Source organism: Jatropha curcas, chromosome 8 (genome assembly GCF_041381405.1).
Source record: "Jatropha curcas cultivar XTBG-Jc1 chromosome 8, XTBG_Jcur_1.0, whole genome shotgun sequence".
NCBI lineage: Eukaryota > Viridiplantae > Streptophyta > Magnoliopsida > Malpighiales > Euphorbiaceae > Jatropha > Jatropha curcas.
The window spans coordinates 6,531,273-6,553,833 of NC_143158.1; the positions used below are offsets into that span (position 1 = coordinate 6,531,273).

Here is a 22,561-nt window from a genome sequence, read left to right on the forward strand (position 1 = left end):
ATTTCAAATATTTTATATATTTTGCAATTTAATATTTCAATTGCCGGATGTTTAATAAATTTAAACTTAAGAAATTGATTTTTTCAGAAACAAAAATTGAAATTGTTAATCCTCAATGAATCACTGAGTAAAAAGATTGCTATTGATTGCATAAATTTAAATGGCATGCGATAAAACTTCTGTTTGTATCCTGAATAAATAATAAATGACGGAGCTATATATAATATAAAAAAATAATTAATTTAAAATAAATTGTAAGTAACAGAAATAAATAAAATGCTATAGCAGATGACGAAGTCTTTTATCTTTTTTTTTTTTTTTTTTTTTTTGGGAGAATATTACACATAAATTAACATTTATAAATAATATAAGTATTTGGATTTATATTTCCTAAATAACAAAATATAAAAACACAATTATAATATCAAAATTCAATATTTTATTTTAAATAATTGTTTATTTAAACAAAATACAAAGAAATTTAAAAAATCATTTCATGAATTATTTTGCCCCGTTAACATTCGAGGGGATGTTAAATTAAACTATTTTCTTTATTCTTAAGTTGGGCCCGCAATTATATTATATGATGATGATGAAGCACATATCTATTAAATTGGCAGTCTAATGGGCTAAATGGTTAAGTTGGGCTTTTCTGGTGGCCCAATAATACAAATTAAAAAATAATAATATTTTGAAAAATATTTATTATTATTCTCTTTTGATTGCAATATAACATTAGCAAATTAAATAATCATACAAATATTTCCAATTTCAATAGGAGATTGATTCGAGAAATCTAAATCATAATACAAGACAAATTTATTATGACCGAGGGAGATAGCTTAAAACTGAAATTATTAGAAAATACATTATTTTTGAATAAATAAACTTCAGTTTATCTGTCGAACACTAAAATTAGCTGTACAGTATATACAATTTGTTTGACAGATGAAAGCCCTTTAAGGAATGGCAGAATCTTGTTATTAAAGAGATTACAGCTCAGGTTAAGATGCAACTAATATTTTCTAACACACTTAAAACTGATAATTCACTTTATTACATTCATTATTCATTATAAGAGTTATAACATGAATTATGAAATATTGAGAATGCATAAACTCAATAGTATCTGACAAGACACAATACTATGAAACTCCAAACTTGGACAAGAAAGAAATATTGTCGACAAAAAAATAGTAGCAATTGGTGGTAGTCAATTCTATATAGTAGAACCATACTCGACGCCAATATGGATTTATATACAAAATTGCAACTATTCCCAATAATATTATGATGTAAGACACCACAAAACTCACATAGAAAACACCCATGTCGATGAAGCCATTTTCTTCTTTTTCATCGGTTGAAGTTGTTGGCATCAACGGCGGAGATGTGGTTGCATCGCAAGGCTTTGGAAGAGGTAATCCACAGAGGAAAGAATTTCCCTCATAACTGCCTTTTTCAAATGTTGCAAATTGACCAACCCTCGCAGGTGTCTTGCCAGATAAATTGTTATGTGCTACACTAAAAACTGTTAAAGAATATAATTGAGTAAGTTGAGAGGGAATTTTTCCTTCCAAATTATTGTAAGAAAGATCTAAACTCTCAATTTGCCTCAAATTGGAAAATGTTTGTGGAATTGGTCCAGTCAAAATGTTATAAGACAAATTCAACACTTGGATTTCACTAAGATTTCCAATTTCAGGTGGAATCTCTCCTGAAAATTTGTTACAAGAGAAATCAATCCCTGAAAGATATTGGAGGGTTTTCCGTTGGTAAGAATAAGTTGCATTTTTATTTGTAAATTCTAAAGGTTGCATAGGTGGTGGGTCAGGAGATTGAGTTTCAAGTTCTCTAGACGAATCACTACGCAATGTCAAACATGAGGGAACATGACCAGAAAGATTATTATGAGAAAAATTGATCAAGCTTAGTTCTTTTAACCCACATAATTGAATTGGAAGTTCACCAATAAAATTATTATGACTTAACAAAATATAGCTCAACCTAGAAATGTTGACAATCCATGTTGGAATTTTTCCTATCAACTTATTATGGCTTAAGTCTAACACCATCAAACTATAACAATCACTAAAAACATTTCTGAGAGATCCTTGCAGCTTATTTTTTGACAAATGAATTTCTCTTAGGTAAGAATTAGAGCAAAAATTGGATGATAAGCTTCCAGAGATACTATTGAGTGAAAGATCTAAAATTTCAAGAGAAGACATATTTCCTATCCATTTTGGGATATTTCCAAAGAGATGGTTATCACTGACATTAAATATTATCAACCTAGTACAGTTAGACAAACTATTTGGTATACTTGTGCTCAATCGATTACCATCCAAAAGTAATTTTTCCAAATATTCCAAGTTAGCACTCTCAGGAAATATTTGTCCTTGCAAAGAATTATCTGAAAGTATAAGTTCATTTAATGAGATACAAACCATGGTCAACTGCTCTGGTATACTCCCTGATAAATTATTGTCGGATAAGTCTAATTTTGTCAATAAGCTCATATTTCCAAATGAAGAGGGAATGTTTCCACTCAAACTATTTCTTCTCATGTTTAAATCTCTCAACTTTGGAAAATATATTCCCATTTTTTTTGGAAGGTACCCATACAAGTAATTATCAGAGACATCCAGTATTGATAAATTCAAAAGAGAATGAGTAGGTAACTGAAAAGACCCAGAAAGAGAATTATTGGCTAAATGAAGTTCCTCTAGTTTTGTATTATTCTCTAACAACCACTTTGGAAAATTCCCTTGAATTCTATTGTGTGAGAGATCGACTACTTGTAGGTTATACTGATGATGGAGGAAGCCGGGAAGCTTTCCACTACCATATGAACGATAGCCAGATAATTTAAGAATGTCTAGTTGAAACTTTGGAGTCAAATTATGATCATCCATTGCGGCATATATTTTATTATCTTGACAATCCAAATAATTGAGCTTTGAATGGTTGAAAAATGGAGAGAGCGAGATTGGGATTTGAAAGAGATTTCCAAAGAGGTTTAGGTATTCAAGGGATGTTAAACTCCTAAGAGGAGATAAAGCAACATCTCCTATAAAATTATTATAAGAGAGATCTAATAGTTTAAGGGATGTCAAATTTGCTAGACACCATGGCAAGCTACCATTGAATTGATTTCCGCTTAAGTCTAGTTGCTGCAGATACTTTAATTCACAAAGACCTGAAAGTTATAAATTTATAATAAAAATAAAAGATTTGATTAGCTAAAATCTCTAACTTTTTGAAAGAGATGATGCAACATAGAGAGGGGATTTTCTTAAATATACCTTTGTCGGCAGGTATGGATCCAGTGAGTCTACAATTTAGCAAAGATAGAGTTTTAAGATTCCTCGTCATTCCAATGCTTTGTAGATGAAAGCCACTCTCGATAGTAGAAAAACTTAAGTCCAAATGCTCCAAATTTTTTAAATTAAGCAAGTCTATCAAAATACCAAAAAAGAAATAATTGAAATGCACAGAAGAGTAATTGCCAACAAGCTAATTACAGTATAAATCAACTTAATTACCTTGACCAAATATAGTTGCATTGAAAATTTTGCAAAAGCTTAGAGATAGGGCTTTGAGATAGGGGAATTTCCCCAAGGATTCTACAAGATGGCTTCTTCTATCTATGGTGATATAATTTAGAAGGAGACTTAAGTTGCTTAGACTTCTTTTATCTGCAAGTGAGAATAGAATCTATGTATGTCAATAATTACCAAAACACATATTAATCAAGATTGTAAGCGCACCTGGTGAGTCCACAAATTTTGTAATGTTGTTATTTCCACTCAAGTCCAGCTCCTCTAAGCTTTTTAAGGTTCGTAGTTCTGATTCGGAAAAAAAAAAAAAAAAAAAGACTAATTAGATCATTTAATTATACACAATTTTCTATTCAAATTGTTTTAAACTGAATCATAAAGAGAGGGAAAATAAACTTATTTAACCTTTGAAATTGAATGGTCCTTGGAATTGATTGCTTCTTACGTCCAGACTTTTGAGAGATGAGAGCCCTTTGAGGAATGATAGAATACTGTTATTAAAGAGATTTCCTCTTAAGCTAAGGTGCTCCAGATTCCTCAACTTCAGCAATTCTTCATCACCTACATATATATAATATTTTTTAAACTTATTTAATTAAGCAATCAAAACAATTGCACACCAAGATATAGTATAGTGGTAAGTGCATTTGGATTCTCTTATAATAATTGCACGACCTGACAATAAATTTAAGTTCGAATCCCCTTTTCCAATACTCAAAAAAAGCAATCAACATAATTAATGAGTGCAATGAAAAATCAATTCGTATCATGCAAATATTTAAAGCCTTCATTTGGTTGCCTCCCATATTCAACTCCTGTAAATTCTTCAAATTATTCAATTTTGCACATATACATATGATTTTTTCCTTTGTTTAATAGTTGATACACAAAAATAGAATGAGTTAGCTATAAACACATATATGATGACTTAGCTAAAAATTTCAAATTGATTTTTCCAAAGAAAAAAAAAAATAAAAAGAGTGAAGTGAAAGCTGACCTTGAATATCAATAATTCCTTTGAGATTATTGCTATACAAATTTAAAGATTTTAAAGATGAAAGACCACCTAGACATTTTAGACTGTTGTTGTTCAACATATTATAAGAGCATCTCCATGCTAACGTGGATTGTGGCGGATGTGTCATGTAAAATAGAATGTGTGAATAATGATGTGGTTGAATGTCTACTTATAGACCATAAATTTTAAAAAACTATCTTCAATGCATTAGTTTTGAATATCCTTTTATTCTCTCTTTTCTGGGCTCACAATTTAATATGCAACCAATCACCAGAGAGCAATAACTGTTAACATTGTCTAAGAGAACCTATAGAAATAGAAAGTGTACTAGACAATGTCTATTGATTTTTTGGACACATTAACTTGACATCCTAAATAGACATTAGCATTAAGGAGTATTTTTCAAAAAATCTTTTCATTTTTCTGATCTGGCAATTAAATAGGAGCAATCCACGTTTGTATTGAAGATGCTCTAACTTAACTCAAGAATCTCTAAATTGTTAAGTGTAGGTTGCTTTTCAAAACCCGAACAAAGAATTATAAGTATGAGTAATATAATATAATATAATAATTCTTATCTTCATTAAAGCTGGACTCATTATACTCGAGAGGTGAAATTGGATAACAGGGACCCCTTTTCCCTTAACCAGATATCTTAAGTTTGAGTCCTGGGTATGGAGTCCTATTAAACACTTCAAGGGAGTGCTTTGCCCCCTTTGTGAGCTCGTCCGACGCGAACCCGAATTAGTCGAGTCAGAAAATTCGGATACCGGATGGTTAAAACTATAAAAGCTAGCATCGTTTATTGATTTGCAAATGATTATAATTAATTGTATAATAAAATAAATAGATAGATACCTTCATTCTTGATCCATCCAGCTATGTTGTTGGAACCTAAATCGAGAACTTTCAATTTATGAAAGGGAAGAAATAAAGAAGCATTTAGATACCACTCTTCTGAATTAGAATCTTGTAAGGAGTAAAGATGGAGTTCATGAACTTCCCCAGTATTATGATTGCATTCGACCCTTGTCCAATTACAACAATTATCAACACTTCCCCAAGCCGCCATGGGGCTATTATCAGAATGTTTGAAGGAAGACTTGAGTTGCAAAAGGGCAATTTTCTCATGCTTCAAACAACCATTACTACTTTGTAATAATAAACTCGTAATCATCAGCAGCATCCAACTCTTTCTGATCAACACCATTTTCATATTTGTGTAATGAATCAGATGTTCTTGATGCTTTTGTCTTTTATAGCGACACGGCAAATTAATTTGAAGGACCCATATTAGAAAAATATATAATATAGAAATATGGAAAATAACTGTGCATTGACCCATGTTGTGGAAAATAAACTGTTGAAAGCGCGTTAGAGTTGCTTTCAAAGAAGGTTTTTATAAAAATAGTTTACCAATTCAAAGAATTTTAATTTTCTCAATATTTGGTGTTATATTGTCGTCGTCGTCGTCATCATCATCATCATCTTATTATTATTATTGATTTTTAGGTGAAATTTCTCAAGTATAATCGATAATCTATCTATATTATATATAAAAGTGAGAATATAGGGGAATAATGACATTTTCTATATCACCCAAATGAAATTTAAAATGTTCTAAAGTTCCATTAATGACAGTCAATTAAAAAATTACAGTTTATTAGTTAATTGGGTATAATTTATAAAAATTATTTTTTAAGTCAATTATGTGCGGCTTGATTATCTTCTCACTTATGTGAGGAGTGAGAGGTCTCAAGTTTGATCTTTTCGACCACAAGTGTTTTCACTAATTTGATTATTGTGTAGCCCACAATATTCTTTCTGCTCAATAGGCCTCCTAATGAATAAAAAAATTATTTTTAAAATAAATACATATAAATAATTAAGCATTTTAAAACTTTAAGTTTTGTCTTTATTAAATTTATTTTTTAATAAATACATATATGATAATGAGATGTTTGAAAATTTTAATATTTTATTTATTAAATATTTAATTTTTTTTAGGAAAATATATATAAAAAAAGAAAGAAAATATTTTTTTTCTTTATGTTTGTATGATATGATTGGATATTTTTTTAAAAAAATAAATTTTCAAATAGAATATATATATATATATATAATATTTTATTTAGGAGAGAGATAAAAAAAAAGAAAAAAATATATTATTTTTATTAATGTTTTTGCTTTTTTATGTTTGTAGGATTTTGATTGGATAAATTTTTTTAAAAGTAAATTTTCAAATAGAATTTACATAATTAAATTTGGATGGTAGACAGTTGAAATTTTAATTAAAAAAATAATATTTTATTGATATATTTATATATTTATATACATTGAAACTTTTTTTTTTTGTTAGGTGAGTTACCAATTTGATTGTTGTGTAGCCCGCAGTATTGTTTTAGCCATCAGGCCTCCTAATGAATCGAAAAAAATAATGTTTTAAATAAATACATATATATAATTAAGTATTTCAAAATTTTAATTTTTATATTTACTAAATTTATTTTTAATGAATATATATGATAATGAGACATAAGTTTTTTTATATTTTATTTATTAAATATTTAATTGGATATACTTTTTGTTAATGTTTTTTTTCTTTATGTTATGTTTGTATGATATGATTGGATATATTTTTAAAAAATAAATTTTCAAATAGAATATATATAATATAATATTTTATTTAAGAGAGAGATAAAAAAGAAGAAAAAGTATATTATTTTTATTAATATTTTTGTTCTTAATGTTTGTCATATTTGATTGGATATATTCTTTAAAAAATAAATTTTCAAATAGAATTTACATAATTAAACATGGAATGGTAAACAATTGAAATTTTAATTTTAAAAAATATATATAATATTTTATTGATATATTTATATACCTATATACATTGAAACATTTTTTTTTTGTTAGGTGAGTTTTGAAAAAGTTTTATTCTTAATATTAATTTTTTATTTTCTTTTTCGTTACTGAATAGTTTGTAACTACTATCATTTTAATTTAGTAAGGGATGTATATCTCCTTTGCAATAAACAGATGGCCTATTGATGATTTTTAATTTTCTTGATATTTTTTTCTTGATATTTTTTTCTCTTATATCCTAAATCTGTTTGACTTAAAAAAAAATAATGTTTAGGAAACTGAAAAAAAAGCTAGAACTATATATTTCTGTTTTGGTCACTTTTTGGGTTTCAAGAATATGTATATATGTGCATGTATTCATTTGTCTGATACACTGGGTAAATAATATTGTCATTGTGGTCAAAGTGATTTTCATTATCAATTCATATCATCTTTTCATTTCTTTTTTTTAACCTAGCAGTAAAAATAATTTATTATTATTCTTCATTATAGTTGTATATAGAAATTAATTTGGGATTGAAAGCAGGAGGTTGGGGATTGATTGATGACTTGATTTTTTTTTAGCACCTATTAGGGTTTCAAAAATCTGAATTTATAAATTATGGACTAAAGGATTATGTGTAAGAATTGAGTTGAACTTTATTCTAAGATCACTTCATTATATAAAAATAGAACTAAGTACATAATAAGTAGCATTGCAAGTAATTTGTACGGCAAAGTATAATACAAATTAATCACTTGTATTTATTTTTAATCTAAACAAAACTTATGATATATATATAGATAAAAAATGAGTATATAACAAGTATAGTCAACGTGCAACATGTCATACAAAAGACTAGTACTATATATAAATGTTGGAATATGGGGGAAATAATGGACTTTTCAATATCGTCCTCAATGAAATTTAGAATATCCTAAAATAGCCTTAGTCGTAGTCAATTCAAAAATTATATTTTTATACCAACGAATATTTAGATGAGTGGTTTGACACTCTTCTCCCTTAGGTGAGGTCGAGGGTTTGATCCGCATGGATGGAGCAAATACTTGCCCAAAGCACTTTATTCTTTTTTGAGCCAACCTGGTGCGAGCATGATTTAGTTCTTGCTTAGTAGACTCGAGATACCTGTGTTTAAGAAGAAAAATTATATTTTATTATTTGATTGGACGTTTTTATAATCTTTTTTTTATTGTTTAATTAACTTATTTATTTGTTTTAAATTTACAATTTAGAATAATAGATAAACAAAATACTTGAATAAACTCATTGACCGACTAATATTATATCCTAGTATGATTTGTATTGTACTTTTCATTTATTGACTTGGTTTTTTTTTTTTTTTTTGTCCATCAAAATCAAATTTAATTAAATTATAGCATTTCCAAAGTTATTTTTGAAATTGAAATTGATAATTTTTTTAATATAATTTATTTCTTGTTATATGTTGAGTTCTTAAAAGAGTTTTATTCCTAATAAAAATTTTTTATTTTTATTTTCTTTTTCATTATTGTATTAATTTATAACCATTATCACTTTAATTTAGTAAGAGATTTATATCTCCCTTTGCAATAAATAGATGGCCTCCTAATTAAGCACTTTTATTATTTTTTTTTTTTGATATTTTTTCTTTTATATCCTAAATATATTTGACTTGAAAGAAAATAGTGCTTATGAAATTGAAAAAAAAATTAGAATTATATATTTCTGTTTTTAGTCATTTTTTGGGTTTCAAAAATTTGTGTGTATATTTTTATATTCTTTTCTCTAATGCATTGGGTAAGTGATACTATTACTATAGCAAAAATGATTATCATTATTAATTCAGATCATCTTATCATTTCTTTTCTTTTACCTACCAGTAAAAAAAATTATTTTTCATTATAGCTGTATATAGATATTGATTTGGGATTGAGGGCAAGATTTGGAGATTGAGTGAAAACTTGATTTTTTTTCTGAGCACCTATCAGATTTTTAAGAATTTGTATTTATAAATTAGGGACTGAATGATTAGATAGAATGATTGGATTAAACTTTATTTTGAGATTACTTCATTATAAAAAAAAATAGAATCAAGTACGTAAAAAATAACATTGCAAGTCGCTTATACGGTAAAGTTTAATACAAATTAACTAATTGTATTTATTGTAATTTAAACAAAAACTTATGCTTTCACATTATTTATATAAAAAATTAAAAGAGTATAAAAAATAAAAATATAATGAGCATTGTCAACGTGCAATGTACGTCATTAAAAAAACCAGTATTTGTAAATATGGGAATGAAGAGGAAAATAATAAGATGGACACAAATATATCTTTAGTAATTTATTATTATGACAACAAAGGATAAATATTTTAAAAAACACAGATATTAATTCAATTAGAAATTCTAATATTTTTATGTAAAAAAAAAAAAAGAAATCATTTGAACTCGATTAGGAATATTTGAATTCAATTAAAAATTCTAATTTTAATATATATATATATATATTCACGTTTATCTAACTAATTTTACAAATATTTTTGTTTTTGAAATTAAGATCTTGATAATATAATTTTTGATTCAACGAACGGAGAACGTGCAAGACGGGATTGCAAGACTTCATGGAAGTTTTGACAATAATTAGCTTGAATTAGACGGCAAAGAGGAGGACCAAAATATTAGGTTTGCAATAAATTTATAACAATAATTTTGATTGGACATGAAATTCATCATAGTCACTAAAGAAATTAATGTTGTCTTTTCACACAGAGTTAAGAAAATGATTAGAATAAATTGATTTTTTAAAGATATATAGTAGAATATCTAAATTGACTTTTTTTTTTTTAAATTAAAAGATCTTTTTTTTAATTTGGTTACAAAAAACTTAATAAATATGGGTAAAATTGAAAAAAAAATTAATATACTTTTAAATCCTAAATGAGCACTTAAAGCAGAACAAGGTAAAATATCATATTTATTACTATTAAAGTGGAACAAATGAGCAACAAATAATGAAATAATAAACACTCTCATTTTTCGTTTATCCCAAATTAGTTAATATGTTAAATCTTTATATATATATATATATATATATATATATATATATATATATATATATATATATATATATATTTTCACATGAAGATTTAATATGCTGAAATAATACTACATGCAATCTGGGATAACTATTTTCTTAACTCACCAAATTGATAACAACTCTTATGGTTGAGATGACTCGAACTCAAAACTTCTCACATAAGTGAGGAAACCAACCAGACCATAATTGGTTGGCTTCCAATGCGATTATTGATCCACAATCACTTCATTTTCAAATGTAAGTATTTACTAAGTTTAACTATTTTCAGTGCAGATTCACCGAACTTAGATAATTAATTAATCTTAATTAAAGGCAAAAGTCAATAATAGTGTTAGGAAACAACCTAACCAGAGTGATTGGGAAGGGAGAAAATAGAAAGAAAGAGACAGGAAAACAGAATAATATAAGGATATATTGATTTGTCAAAAATTACAATGATATCTATTTAATAGCCTATTTATATGAGCTAACACCTTATCTAATTACTATTATATCCTAACAATTACGTCATGTCCAATGCACATAAAGAAGATTTAAAATCGAAAAATGGAAAGTTAAGGAAACTACTTCCTTGCCAGACTATTTGTAAGGCCATACTGAATTTGGGTCATCAAGAGAACATTTTCTGAGCTCATTTTCCAATCCATGGCTCACCGCAATCTGGGCTGTCTTGGGCCATTTGTACATCCAGACCGAGACGCGGTTCACAGCAATCTGGGCTGTCTTGGGCCATTGTGTACATGACCTGAGATCGAGAGACAACACGTGATCCCCACATGTAGCTGTAACTACTCATACAGTGCATTCAATAACTGAAACCTGGTAGACCCAGCCCAAAACACAGAGAAAAAACGTTTCAGATTATCACTTCATTTCATTTAGCACAATGGCCTAATCCTCTTCATTGGACTCAGACTTGTATATCCAATTGCCATTTTCTTTTTCTCAAATACCCTTCGCTTTTTTTTTTTTTTTTCTTTTTTTTTTTTCTTTTTTTTTTTTTCCGAGCAAGACCTTACAATTCGACGGAGAAGGCCTCGTAATATTTTAAAGTTTGTTCAACCATAGTTCATATATGCACACCTCATCACTCTTGCAGTCATCCAATGTGAGGTTCCCCTATATTAATACATGCTATTAGCTTTTTCAATAACATAATTAACCATTATCATTTAATTTAATAAGGATTCTCTGTACAAATATACTTATATAGTGTTCTATATAGAAGCCTAGTGGTAAGCTCCCATGGAATTGAAGTGTTTATAACTCAATAATCAAAATCATAGTATATTAAAATAAATTCGCTAATGGAATATATATAATGTACAAAAATCATTCCTAGCCCTAAAAAACTGCAGCATTTCTGTAATGCTGTTCAACTTTTTATCAGTGTTTTTTTATTATCCTAAAACTTCCATTTTCTTTTCTTCTTCTCTCTCTAGAGCTGAAGAGTACATATTTTTATTTAATTAATTAGTTATGTATGGGAGGCTTTCTTTTTGCTGGAGAATAATCCATAATGTCCACATAGTTATCTTCGTGGGTCATCTTCTGTTGCTCAGAAGTTGGCGAAGATGAATTAATGGTGAACTTCTCATGTTCCCCACCTACTTCTCCATTTCCTGATCTTGATCCCTTTGGTATTGTTATGGTTGTACTATCTGCTTTATTCCCTCCATTTTCCTCTTTCTGTACAATAACCAGATAATTAAGCTGGAGCTTTTGACATAAAAAAGGTAGCAGATGAGTAGCCACCTCCAAGTACTCTTCTGCTACCTCTCCTATGTCAAACCTAATTAAAGAAATTTAACTTCTTCTTTTTTTTTTTTTTTTTTTTTTTTTTTTTATAAAAAAATAGAAATTTATTTTTTACTATATAGTAATTAGTAGCCAACCTTATTGGTGGTGGTGGTGGTGGTGAAAATAGTAGATGTGGTCACAGTAGCAAGTTTTCTACTGCTCATTCCTGCAACAATAAATATCAAGAATCATTTAGAAAATGCAAGAAATTAATATTTGAATTTCTTAATAAATTGATTTTTTATTTTATTTTTCCTCAAGAAATTACTAATGATTAAAGAATTCGTAGTCTCATCAGTTTCTCTGGGGAAAATCTTGCTTTTGAGTTCAGTACATGGTCATGGGTTTAAATCTTTCTAAAACCCAACTGCAACTGCAGCTCCTATGTCAGAGACTAGCTAAAAAAAACGAACTACAAGTGATCAATTAATAATTAACCATTCTAGCTAGGTAAAGTAAGGAAAAGCTAATTAATGGTGCTTAGGTTTATGAAGCCTAGGTCCATAATAATCTTCATGAACTCTTGGTAACCAATGAGGTGATGATTTCTTGGATACTTTAGTAACTCTTTTCTTCAAGGTACCTGTGCATTGTCCTTCTTTGCAGAGAATAACATCTCCAAAACCACCATTTTTGTTACTTCTTTCTGTTAATGAAGTACTCTTCTTCTCCTTCTGCATAAATCAAGAATATTCATTTAATTTCGCATCAAAATTGGAAAAAAAAAGATATTTATATTATATAAAGAAAACAGAAGCATGAACACTCACATGAATCTTTTGCTGCGCCACTTGCATAAATTCCTTTTCCAAGCGAATTGCTACAGCAAAAGAATAAAACATGTTAGAAAGATTTATAAATTTTGCAAGTTCATAAGATAAATAAGTTTAGCAATCATGTATATATAAATATATATATACCTTTAGCCTCATGAAGAAGAAAGGACAAAAGAAGAAGAGAAACAACTAAAGAAGGCCTCATTTGGAGAAAAGATTTAGAGAAGAGGAGAGGAGAAAGATTGGTAAAGACAGGAATAGCAGTAGAAGTTTTAATAGTACACCAAATATCAGGTACAATATGTGGGTCTATCTCTCTCTCTCTCTCTCTTTCTTTTAAAATCTTGAATCTGAAAATAATTAAAGCTTGTGTATTGAATATGGTAGCATATGGGGAATACACTGCTTAAATATACATGGACTTGGGACCCACATAATGAGTTTTCTCTCCAACATGAAAACTTTAAGAAGGGGAGGATTTTTCTTCCACTTTCTTATGTTTTTCCTTTGTCTTTCTACTGTAAAGTGATGCTGCTACATATTGTCTAAGGAAATGACTAATCATTGATTCATTAGGGCACTCTTATTGTTCAGTTATGGAAGAAGAAAGACTTCCGGGTCTCTTTCTATGACTTATGAGTTTATTGGGTACATTAAAAATGGAAAAAAAAAAAAAAAAAAAAAAAGCCTACGAACCCATATATGAATTTTCAAAAAAGAAGGCTACTACCCATTAATTTTCTTTTTCTTTCTTTTAGAGGTAGAGTTGTGTCCAAATTGTCTCATTTTTTATTTTAAGCAAGAGATTAATTTTTAGGTTTTATTTTCAGATTAGACTATTGATAAATTATATATCTTTTGCGACATCACCATCAAATGCATGTCTCCTCTCTTGGCTCGTCAGCTCTGCCATTTTTAGCTAACAGGATGAAGCAGATCATATGGCTATATAAATTATATACAGGGTTTTTCTTCTTTGAGTGATTAATCAAAATCAGATTGATATAACATTATTAATGTATGCTATATTTTATTTATGATATATATAGTAAGTCAACTTGACCTGTGGTATGGCAGATTGTAAAAGAGCGATGGGACTCTTGATAAATCTAATCTTGTATAGCTTTGTGTCTTGGATTTTCAAGTGCCGGTGATCCAAAGCTTTTTTTTTTTAAATTTAATTTTAGAAAATTTGGAAAATAAATAAATGGCCTTTAGGGTTCTTGCATTCCATGTAAATGATATTAGAATTGGAAATTATAAAATACAAATATGATACAATTTGTTTATATCCAGCTTAATTCTAATTAAAAAAAAATACTTCAAATATTTATAAATTAAAATGGATTATAGAATTACACATAATTTCATGATTTTATTATGCATTAGGGGAGCATTTCAAGAGCTTAGGGGGGGATGAAGCATCCTTTTCAAAAATTCATTGATATATATTCTAGTATGACTCATACTACTAAAAATTAAAAAAAAAAAAGTACTTTTGAATTGATCTTATCATGTACTCAATTTTTCTTTTTTAAGCAAATAACTTAAATCTTTCGATAAAATATCCTTTGATGCAAATGGTAGGTACAGAGATTTATGTATAGATTACGAAGCCTTATTTAATGAGCATAAACATAATAGTAGTGATTATTCATAAACACAGTACTCTACATATAGTCAACAATAAAAAATGGTAATCGTGCTCAAATATATAATTATGATCTAGCATTTTCTTTAATTTATTTTCCCTAACATTTCTAAAAAAAATTAATTTCCCTAACATTTATAATAGATGGAGAAATTCAATTCAAAATTCCTCACTCAATTAAATAATAACTGATTGAATTTGATAAAATTAACGTTGTACTATTATATAAAATAAATAACAGGTTAGTCAATAAATTGAGAAGTTTTATATAATGAAATCCTTTGAAAGTAGAAGAGGGTAATGAGTGAGGAGAGAGATCATTTTTGTCCTAGTCCATGACAACTGAATAAATCACACATACGAGAAGATTTGATAAAATAACAGGAAAACATAAAAAGTGCGGGTAGCAGTTGTGGCATTCAATGAGGAGAAAGAATAGGATACCGCCACATCAGCAGTTGATAGAGAGACAAGGTGGACCGTGGCCCACGTGTCGCGGAGGGAACAAGAAGAGTAAATATGACGCGTGACAGACAACGGTGAAAGTCACCCGTTTCTGCGTCGCGTATCACCATTCGGTTCAGCTAGCTGATACACATAATAGTCTGGTTTGTCGCGATTGGGGGCTCGTTCCATGTGGGCGTCCACATCTAAGGTTCTGCAATAATATAACGTGGCAAAATAGACTTGGCCACGTTGCCACCGCCGGTTGACAAGGCACGAGGTGTGCTGCCGCCTCTGCCCAGCAACAAAACACTTGGGGGGCTACCCTGTCGAGAACACTGCCAATTTTAGGTCGACTCATTTATTTCACGAGCTACAGTTATTTTGAGAGTTGTATGGTAGACCTATATATATCAAAAGTAAAACTAGAAGATAAATTTAAACAAGATAAATGTATTAATGCGTGGAATAAAAAAAGTTTTGATTAGGATAGTAGGTGACCTTAATTAATATTTATAAATGTGAAAATATAAGTTCGATCTCTGAATATGATCGAGTCTTAAGAACCACTTTTAAGGAACATAAGAAATATAAGAAATTTTAGAATAAAAAACATCATTTATGTCATGAAATAACCACTATCCATTTTCGAAGGAGAACTGTCAAGGACATGAGTCCCCGGCGGGAATTGGTGAGCTTTATCTGCAAGATGATCAACTGAAAAATTTGATTCGCGATACACATGCGAAATGCTGCAAGCTCCAACTTCTTGAAAGCATCTCCTTTATGGAAATAACTAGAGGTCTTACTCGCGTTTTGAGGAGAATTCCTATATGAAATCATGTTCACAAACCACCATATTATCACATTCAGCCAAAAGCCTTCTGATCCCCATATTCCAAGCTATCTTAAGACCTTCATGAACCGCCCAAACTTCAGCATAAGGAACAGAACAAGTTCTAATGTTGAGCACAAATCCTTTCGCTGCTGTGTCTAATTAAGCCTACGCCAAAGACAGTCCTTTCTTTCACATATCCATTAGAATTGAACTTATAAATTTCAGAATTTTTAATGTTATTAAAATTAGAGAATCTATGTTTCAAAGAAAAAATTAGAGAAACTAATAAGTTATAAGAATTTTCCAAAATCTCCATAGAAATTACGTGAAACATAGAAATTAAATATTTTTTTTGACAAAATTGAATGATGATAATACTTTAGTTTTTGCACATTATATCAAATCAAAAAATTTTTTTATCCTTGTTGGAATTGATAATAAACAATTTAATCGACATGGTGATATCAAACAGAACTACTAATCGTTTTCTGATGACAGTAATAGCCAGAGCTCTTCCAATGATACAAGAAATTGCCGAGTATTACATATTCAAAGTCTATGAGAAATCAAAATATAATGCAATATATTCTTAATTTGTCAACAAGATCTCCCGTAATTCATAAACCTTACTTAATTAGTGTTATATTAACTTGTTCTTGGGGACTTCTTCTCTTTTAATTAAAGTCTAATTAAGTTGTATAAAGAAAGACTATACCTACAGCTTTCTTTTCCATTCTATTATTCTAAATAGATAAAGTATTAGTTCGAGGAGTTGAAATATGAAAACAGAAAATGTAAAAACAAACATAATGATGCTACTTTAGGAAACATTCTTTTGTAAGTATCTGTTTGTAATTAATTATACTCAATGTACTTAGTGGAGTACTTCTCAAATTGCAAAATTAATTGCCACAATCTAGGAAGAAGCTAACAGTTTTTAATTTAAAAAAATTGATGTAAAAATTATTCATGAGCTGGACCAATTTAAGATGAGGTCACTTTTTGAAAACATTGCTCTACAGCTACTTATTTCTGTTGCTTGTTAAGTTAGTCAATCTTTGAGACTTGAGCAATATGTGGGATCTGCCAATGTTTTCTGGTGATAAGAGAATTACAAGAATATTAAATAAATCTCCAATAAAAAAAAAAAATTCACTTGTTTTCAGGTAACAGATACCTTTATCAAATTATGTTTTAATAAATTAAATTTGATATGGTTACTCAATTGCATGCTGAATGAATTTAGTATTCTTATTTTGTCAAAAGGAATTAAATTTTGAAATTCAAAATTCTGATGGAAGGTCCTCATGCCATTGCAGAGCTTACTAGTGATCGATTTCACTCTTTAAGTGTATACCTAGCTACTCAACATTTATTATGAGCATGATAACCGGAGGTGCATCCTTTTCGGTCCTCTCATATTAAGGATGTATGGATTGTTAAGAAGAGAGAAGTCATGATCATCATTCAGATAACACGAATTCTATGAGTAAATAGAATGTGTATGTATAAACGATCAAATTTTGTGTGTCTCTTCATTTAATGTATATAAAGTTCAAGAACCTTTTATTCAATCAGTAGAATGTACTTTATCCCTATCTTTATAATTATTAATTTTTTAATAATAATCATTTTAATGCAATAATAATATTGGAAATAAATGAAGGCACCAAAAAGAGAGCAAGAAAATTAATGAATAAATAATGAAGAATCGGCCGACAAAGGGATAGCACATGTTTCTCGGACTTATTTGAAGCAAGGTGGACCACTTACACTGAGCAGCCCCTAAATTTTGATGTAAGATTACATGTTTTATGATGTTTATGTCTGTTAGCACCTAACCAATCCAATCTCAGTCCCTTTTCCCTTTATTTGGGTTTTGTAGTTTCAGCTTTCAAGTTTTTTAACTATTATAGTATTTCAACACTTTTAAAAATCATAATCATACAATTTTATAGTATTTATTAGAGTTTTGGTTGAGAAGTCAGTTATATAATTATGGTGGATTACACTCAGGATCGAAGCTGAACTTCATAGATATATGTCGCAGATAAATTATGAAATTTTGGAAAAATGCAGACATTGTTGACAAGTACTAAATAGGGTTGGAGGTATGTGGAAGCTGAATTGGAATTGGGTGTCTAATGTCAAAAGAAACGTTGAAAATCAGTGTAAGTTGTACCGCAATAGCCCTGGAAAATTGTCACATTGATTCCAAACCTCTCTCTATGCGAAGGACACGCTCGTATCATCATTCCCATATATCGAAATCTCTTCCTTTCATTTATGTGTACCGCAGAATTAATTTCCTGATATTTTTTTTTATTTAATGTCTCATTAATATTTAAAATTCATGAATCATAATTAATCTTGGCCTTTTATTGTATTTGAATTATATATATCATGAATCAAATTAAACCAAAGTTGACCAATATCATAGTCTAAAAAGAAAACGTTGACTAACATCATATTATTATGACAAAGAATCAAATGCAAAAGGTTTCAGGGCCCTTTTTCCTTTTTAGAATAAACAAAGAATAATGTATATTTATTTATCATATTATAGTTTTTTTTTTTTTTTAAATTACTCTTACCCTTTTGCCCGTCGTCTAAACTCGCAATTTTCATAGAACTAGAGATGGGGTGATCTTTTTAAAAATATTTGTCTAAATCTGGTATATGAATGACCAATATTTTTTTGATTGTGGTTATCAAATTCTTAGACTACATATTAAAAAAAAAAACAGAGAGAATTCTTCAATTTAATAATTCTCAATATTAATAATAAAAAATATCACCATGTATCTTTGTTTTTACTTTATTTTAAGAACTATTTTTGTTTTGTTTTCTTTCTTTCCTTCTTTCTTTTTTATCAAGTAGGCTTTGATTGCAGTTTGATTTCAAAGTCAAAAGTTTTGTAAACTACTTGATTGCTGAATATAAACATGGGGTTATGCATCTTCATTTGAAACTTGGAAGAAATTAAAAACCAGAGCATATGAACTTATTTCAAGGTCCCCACAAAAATCAATCTGCCTGTTTGTTTCTGCAACTTGGAAGAAAACCCTAAAATAAGAACTGAACAGCTACAGTTCCCAACAAAAGCCACTGTGAAAACAAGAACAAGATATTGTCAACGGAAAGATCACAAACCCATCTTTTCAGATAATAAAACCAATTGCAATATTAAAAATCTTGCATTTCAGATGAATTATCAAGACAAGAAAATAATAACAAGGTGTGGTCTCCACCAATATATATCCCTTTCTTGCTCCATTCTTAGGTCTCTTATACCATACCTCACATGTCTTGGCATACATCATCACATGGGCTTGAGTCCTTCGGTGGTGGCCACCCCTTCGACTTTGCTACTCTTTGAGGGCTTTTTAGCCATAATGGTCCGGCAACCTTGCCATTCAATTCACCGACCATATGGAAATTGACCCATTTGATTAGACACCAGAGAGAAAGTTACGAGCCATACATGTTAATTAGGCCAGACTATAAGGTTTGGTTCCTGGTGAATTTTTTTGAATTTAAAGGAGGGAGGTGGTCCATGCATGAATAGGTAGAGCTTGGAATAATTTTGAATTTTGGAAAATTGATCAATTTACAGTTTTTTTTTACTTTTGGAATAATTTTGGACATGTATAGTTGAATGGCAATTTTAGCTACCTGGGTATACGGCTGGTGAAATGTTGTTCATCTATTGCTATCAATCAGTGCATATGCAACTATTATTTATCACTTGTGGTATTTTTGGTGATCATGATTGTATTTCTGAATGCAAACAATATGAAGATGATGATGCAAACAATTCATGATTGTATTTTTTTTCAATTTTAATGTATTGAAAATTAGAATATTTTTTAAAATTAAACATAAATTATGATTAAGGAAAGCAATTAAGACACCATATATATAAAAAAAACACACATAATCCATAAGTCAACATGCCCCCAGTTAATAAAAAGATTGAATTAGGAGATGGAGTTGACACTTTCTAATCAAGAATATTTGAAGATCACTTTAACCTAGAAAAATATAATATCTTAAACTATGAATAGGAAAAATTAATTACTTTAGTGTGTAATCATTCTTCAACTTTTTAAAAGTGCAAAGAATTATTTTTTAACTCTATTTCCAATCACAAAATGATTTGTTCCCATGAAAAAACCTATGCTTTGCAAACATATTCCACAATCACATTTGACTTATAAACCTCCTAACCTAACCCATTTGTACTCTCACTTATCCATTTATAATTTTTGATTATTATAAGGCCATTCTATGAACTTCAATTCTAACATGTCAATTTCACTGAGTGAAGATTAGATATCACAACATTCGTTTAATCTATTCTAAATAATTAACTTTTACTTTTAAAAGCTACCGTAATTAACTTTTACTTTTAAAAGCGACCGACCGATTAAGTGTGACCGTCTAAATGTATTATTTGAAAAATTCACATACTAAAAGTATAAAAAGTTAAGTTTTTGATGGATTATAAGATGAGAAATGATAAGGAAATGTTACTTTAAATATAATATTTTATATTAATGATAAATTTTTTTTATAATATTTTATAGTTTCAAGTGTATATTATTAAACCAACAAAACAACAATTTATATTAATGGTAAAATTTTTGAATGGTGGACTGGGCTTCCTATTGAAGTTGTGGGCTTAAGCTAACACAACCTGATTGCTTCCTATTTCTAATATTATTTGAGAACAGGGGGAAAAATCTGCACTCTCTGTTTGACATTATTAGCAGAAAACAAACATGGATATCAAAAATGGATTAGTTCTATGTTTGTTTTAGAACTTAAAATTAAGCTTCATTAATCAGAATTAATTCATTAATCATATAAGGATTCCAATTTCATCATCTGATCAATAGTTGTGTCTCAATTGCATAATTTATTAGTGTTGTTGATAATTCACTGCAAAAAAATTTTTACATAATTTTGCTGCTAAAAGTACAAAGAATATATACTTCTGGTTGCAATTTTTCGTTTCTTTTATGAAGAAGAAGGTGGGGTTTGATCAATCAAGTCAAAAAGTTCATCTCCTACTCCAAATCCAAGCATCCTAGCCATATCACTTGTTTTCAGTCTAGGCTTTGGAACATTATGCTGCTTCAACCAAGAATACACAATGAACACTTTATTCATAATAAACAATTCCAGTGCTTCTGGATTAAAAACAACTCCCATTTTCATGTTCATCTGCAAAATACACAATTTCATAAGTGTCTGTTTGACATTAGGGTTGAAACTGTTTTTTTTTTTTTTTCCCCGAAAAACTACATATCTATTTAACTATTTTATAGTTTTATAACCAGAATATGTGAAATTTACCTTAAAAACAAACTTTAATAAATATTTTCAACATGAAGTTCTTTTGTCATCAGAAGTGCTATCATTTTAAATTTATTAGTGTGTTACCTGATGAGGGACTAACATGGCTGCATAACGAGCAAGCTCTCCAGCTCTCCAATCCAACAACACAGGTAGCCATGGATAAGTAGCATCAAGTCTTACAAACCAGAGTCTTATATCAGGAAATTCTGATAGTTCTCGAGGATCAAGAGGATCTTCTCTTGTGTAATTAATACTAAATCCAATTGTTCTTTCTAAAAACTCTTTAGGCTCAACTACAGCAAATTTACCATGAAAATACCTTATCAGGGGTATGCATTGTATAATTGTTTATAAAATTCTGCCAAATTTCATAAAATTAAACATTTCATTGACACAATTTTTTATAAATGGATCAGTTTATACTAACAGGCATAGAATTATTATAATTTTGGTTACCTGACAAAGGGCAAGTAATTCCTGTAGCAGTTTGAAACGGAGATAAATCAAGACGGTGGATGATATCATCGTCAATAGCAACATCAAATCTACCCTCAGTTGGAGGCATTGGAGGTGCAACTTTACTTGAATCTGTCAATTAAGGATAATTAATTCAACAAGTGCAGCGAAAAAAGAAAATAAAAAATGAGCTGAACTAACTTTATCACTTACCATCTTCATCATCAAAAATCGAAAGGTCAAAATTTCTTGAAGGATCGAAAGCAACAGAGACTGCAACTTGTCCTTGCTGTCTACCCAAGAAGCGTGAAACTGACAAATTGGCCATTGAATCTGAGAAAGGTTTGCAAGAAATCCATGGAATTGGAGAGGTAGAGATTGTAGTTTGTTTTGGAGAAGGGAAATGCGGAAACAAAGGTTTGATAATGGCAGCCATGAAACGTAACTATGTAAAAGGTCTCATCTTGTTACTTCTTTCTGCTTCATCTATTTTATCTGCAACTCTTTTGTGGCCTGGTTTTAAAATGCTTATTATATCCTGTTGTTGGGTGTTTTTGGATATCAGCTTGCATAATACAATGGGCCTAGGCCTGATCCTGGGCCGAAAGGTCCAAGAGTACACCATTTATACATTTCCAACCCATCAAGACATTACATCTCCACCATTAGTTTCATAATAAAAATTTAGAGATTTTCAGATTTG

The 22,561-nt window shown here is 29.2% G+C and overlaps 3 protein-coding genes across 3 annotated transcripts; all 3 read right to left on the reverse strand.

Annotated features, from left to right (window-relative positions):
• Positions 1-1,093: 1,093 nt before the first annotated feature.
• LOC105641321 (uncharacterized) lies at positions 1,094-5,818 on the reverse strand. The gene is made up of 6 exons (XM_089725072.1): positions 5,440-5,818; positions 3,969-4,124; positions 3,774-3,851; positions 3,549-3,701; positions 3,309-3,461; positions 1,094-3,202 (listed from the first exon to the last, which is right to left on the reverse strand). The coding sequence occupies exons 1-6, from the start codon at positions 5,795-5,797 to the stop codon at positions 1,146-1,148; spliced, it is 2,955 nt and encodes a 984-aa protein (XP_089581198.1). The 5' UTR covers positions 5,798-5,818; the 3' UTR covers positions 1,094-1,145.
• Positions 5,819-11,788: 5,970 nt separating this feature from the next.
• Positions 11,789-13,478, reverse strand: LOC105641227 (uncharacterized). The gene is made up of 5 exons (XM_089724645.1): positions 13,250-13,478; positions 13,100-13,149; positions 12,913-13,003; positions 12,425-12,495; positions 11,789-12,218 (listed from the first exon to the last, which is right to left on the reverse strand). Exons 1-5 carry the CDS (start codon positions 13,308-13,310, stop codon positions 12,003-12,005), a joined length of 489 nt encoding a protein of 162 aa, XP_089580771.1. The 5' UTR covers positions 13,311-13,478; the 3' UTR covers positions 11,789-12,002.
• Positions 13,479-20,929: 7,451 nt separating this feature from the next.
• Positions 20,930-22,369, reverse strand: CRR6 (chlororespiratory reduction 6). The gene is made up of 4 exons (XM_012225732.2): positions 22,072-22,369; positions 21,859-21,990; positions 21,487-21,695; positions 20,930-21,267 (listed from the first exon to the last, which is right to left on the reverse strand). Exons 1-4 carry the CDS (start codon positions 22,292-22,294, stop codon positions 21,061-21,063), a joined length of 771 nt encoding a protein of 256 aa, XP_012081122.1. The 5' UTR covers positions 22,295-22,369; the 3' UTR covers positions 20,930-21,060.
• Positions 22,370-22,561: the final 192 nt, after the last annotated feature.

Coding starts and splice junctions, on each gene's coding strand:
- LOC105641321 (XM_089725072.1), bottom strand. CDS start 5,797: ATGAAAATGGTGTTGATCAGAAAGAGTTGGATGCTGCTGATGATTACG. Junction 3,462..3,548: donor TGCAACTATATTTGGTCAAG/GTAATTAAGTTG, acceptor GTATTTTGATAG/ACTTGCTTAATTTAAAAAAT. Junction 3,203..3,308: donor ATCCATACCTGCCGACAAAG/GTATATTTAAGA, acceptor TATAACTTTCAG/GTCTTTGTGAATTAAAGTAT.
- LOC105641227 (XM_089724645.1), bottom strand. CDS start 13,310: ATGAGGCCTTCTTTAGTTGTTTCTCTTCTTCTTTTGTCCTTTCTTCTT. Junction 13,150..13,249: donor TCTTCTTCATGAGGCTAAAG/GTATATATATAT, acceptor CTTTTGCTGTAG/CAATTCGCTTGGAAAAGGAA. Junction 13,004..13,099: donor TGGCGCAGCAAAAGATTCAT/GTGAGTGTTCAT, acceptor TGATTTATGCAG/AAGGAGAAGAAGAGTACTTC.
- CRR6 (XM_012225732.2), bottom strand. CDS start 22,294: ATGGCTGCCATTATCAAACCTTTGTTTCCGCATTTCCCTTCTCCAAAA. Junction 21,991..22,071: donor GATTTTTGATGATGAAGATG/GTAAGTGATAAA, acceptor CTTAATTGACAG/ATTCAAGTAAAGTTGCACCT. Junction 21,268..21,486: donor CCATGTTAGTCCCTCATCAG/GTAACACACTAA, acceptor TGTATTTTGCAG/ATGAACATGAAAATGGGAGT.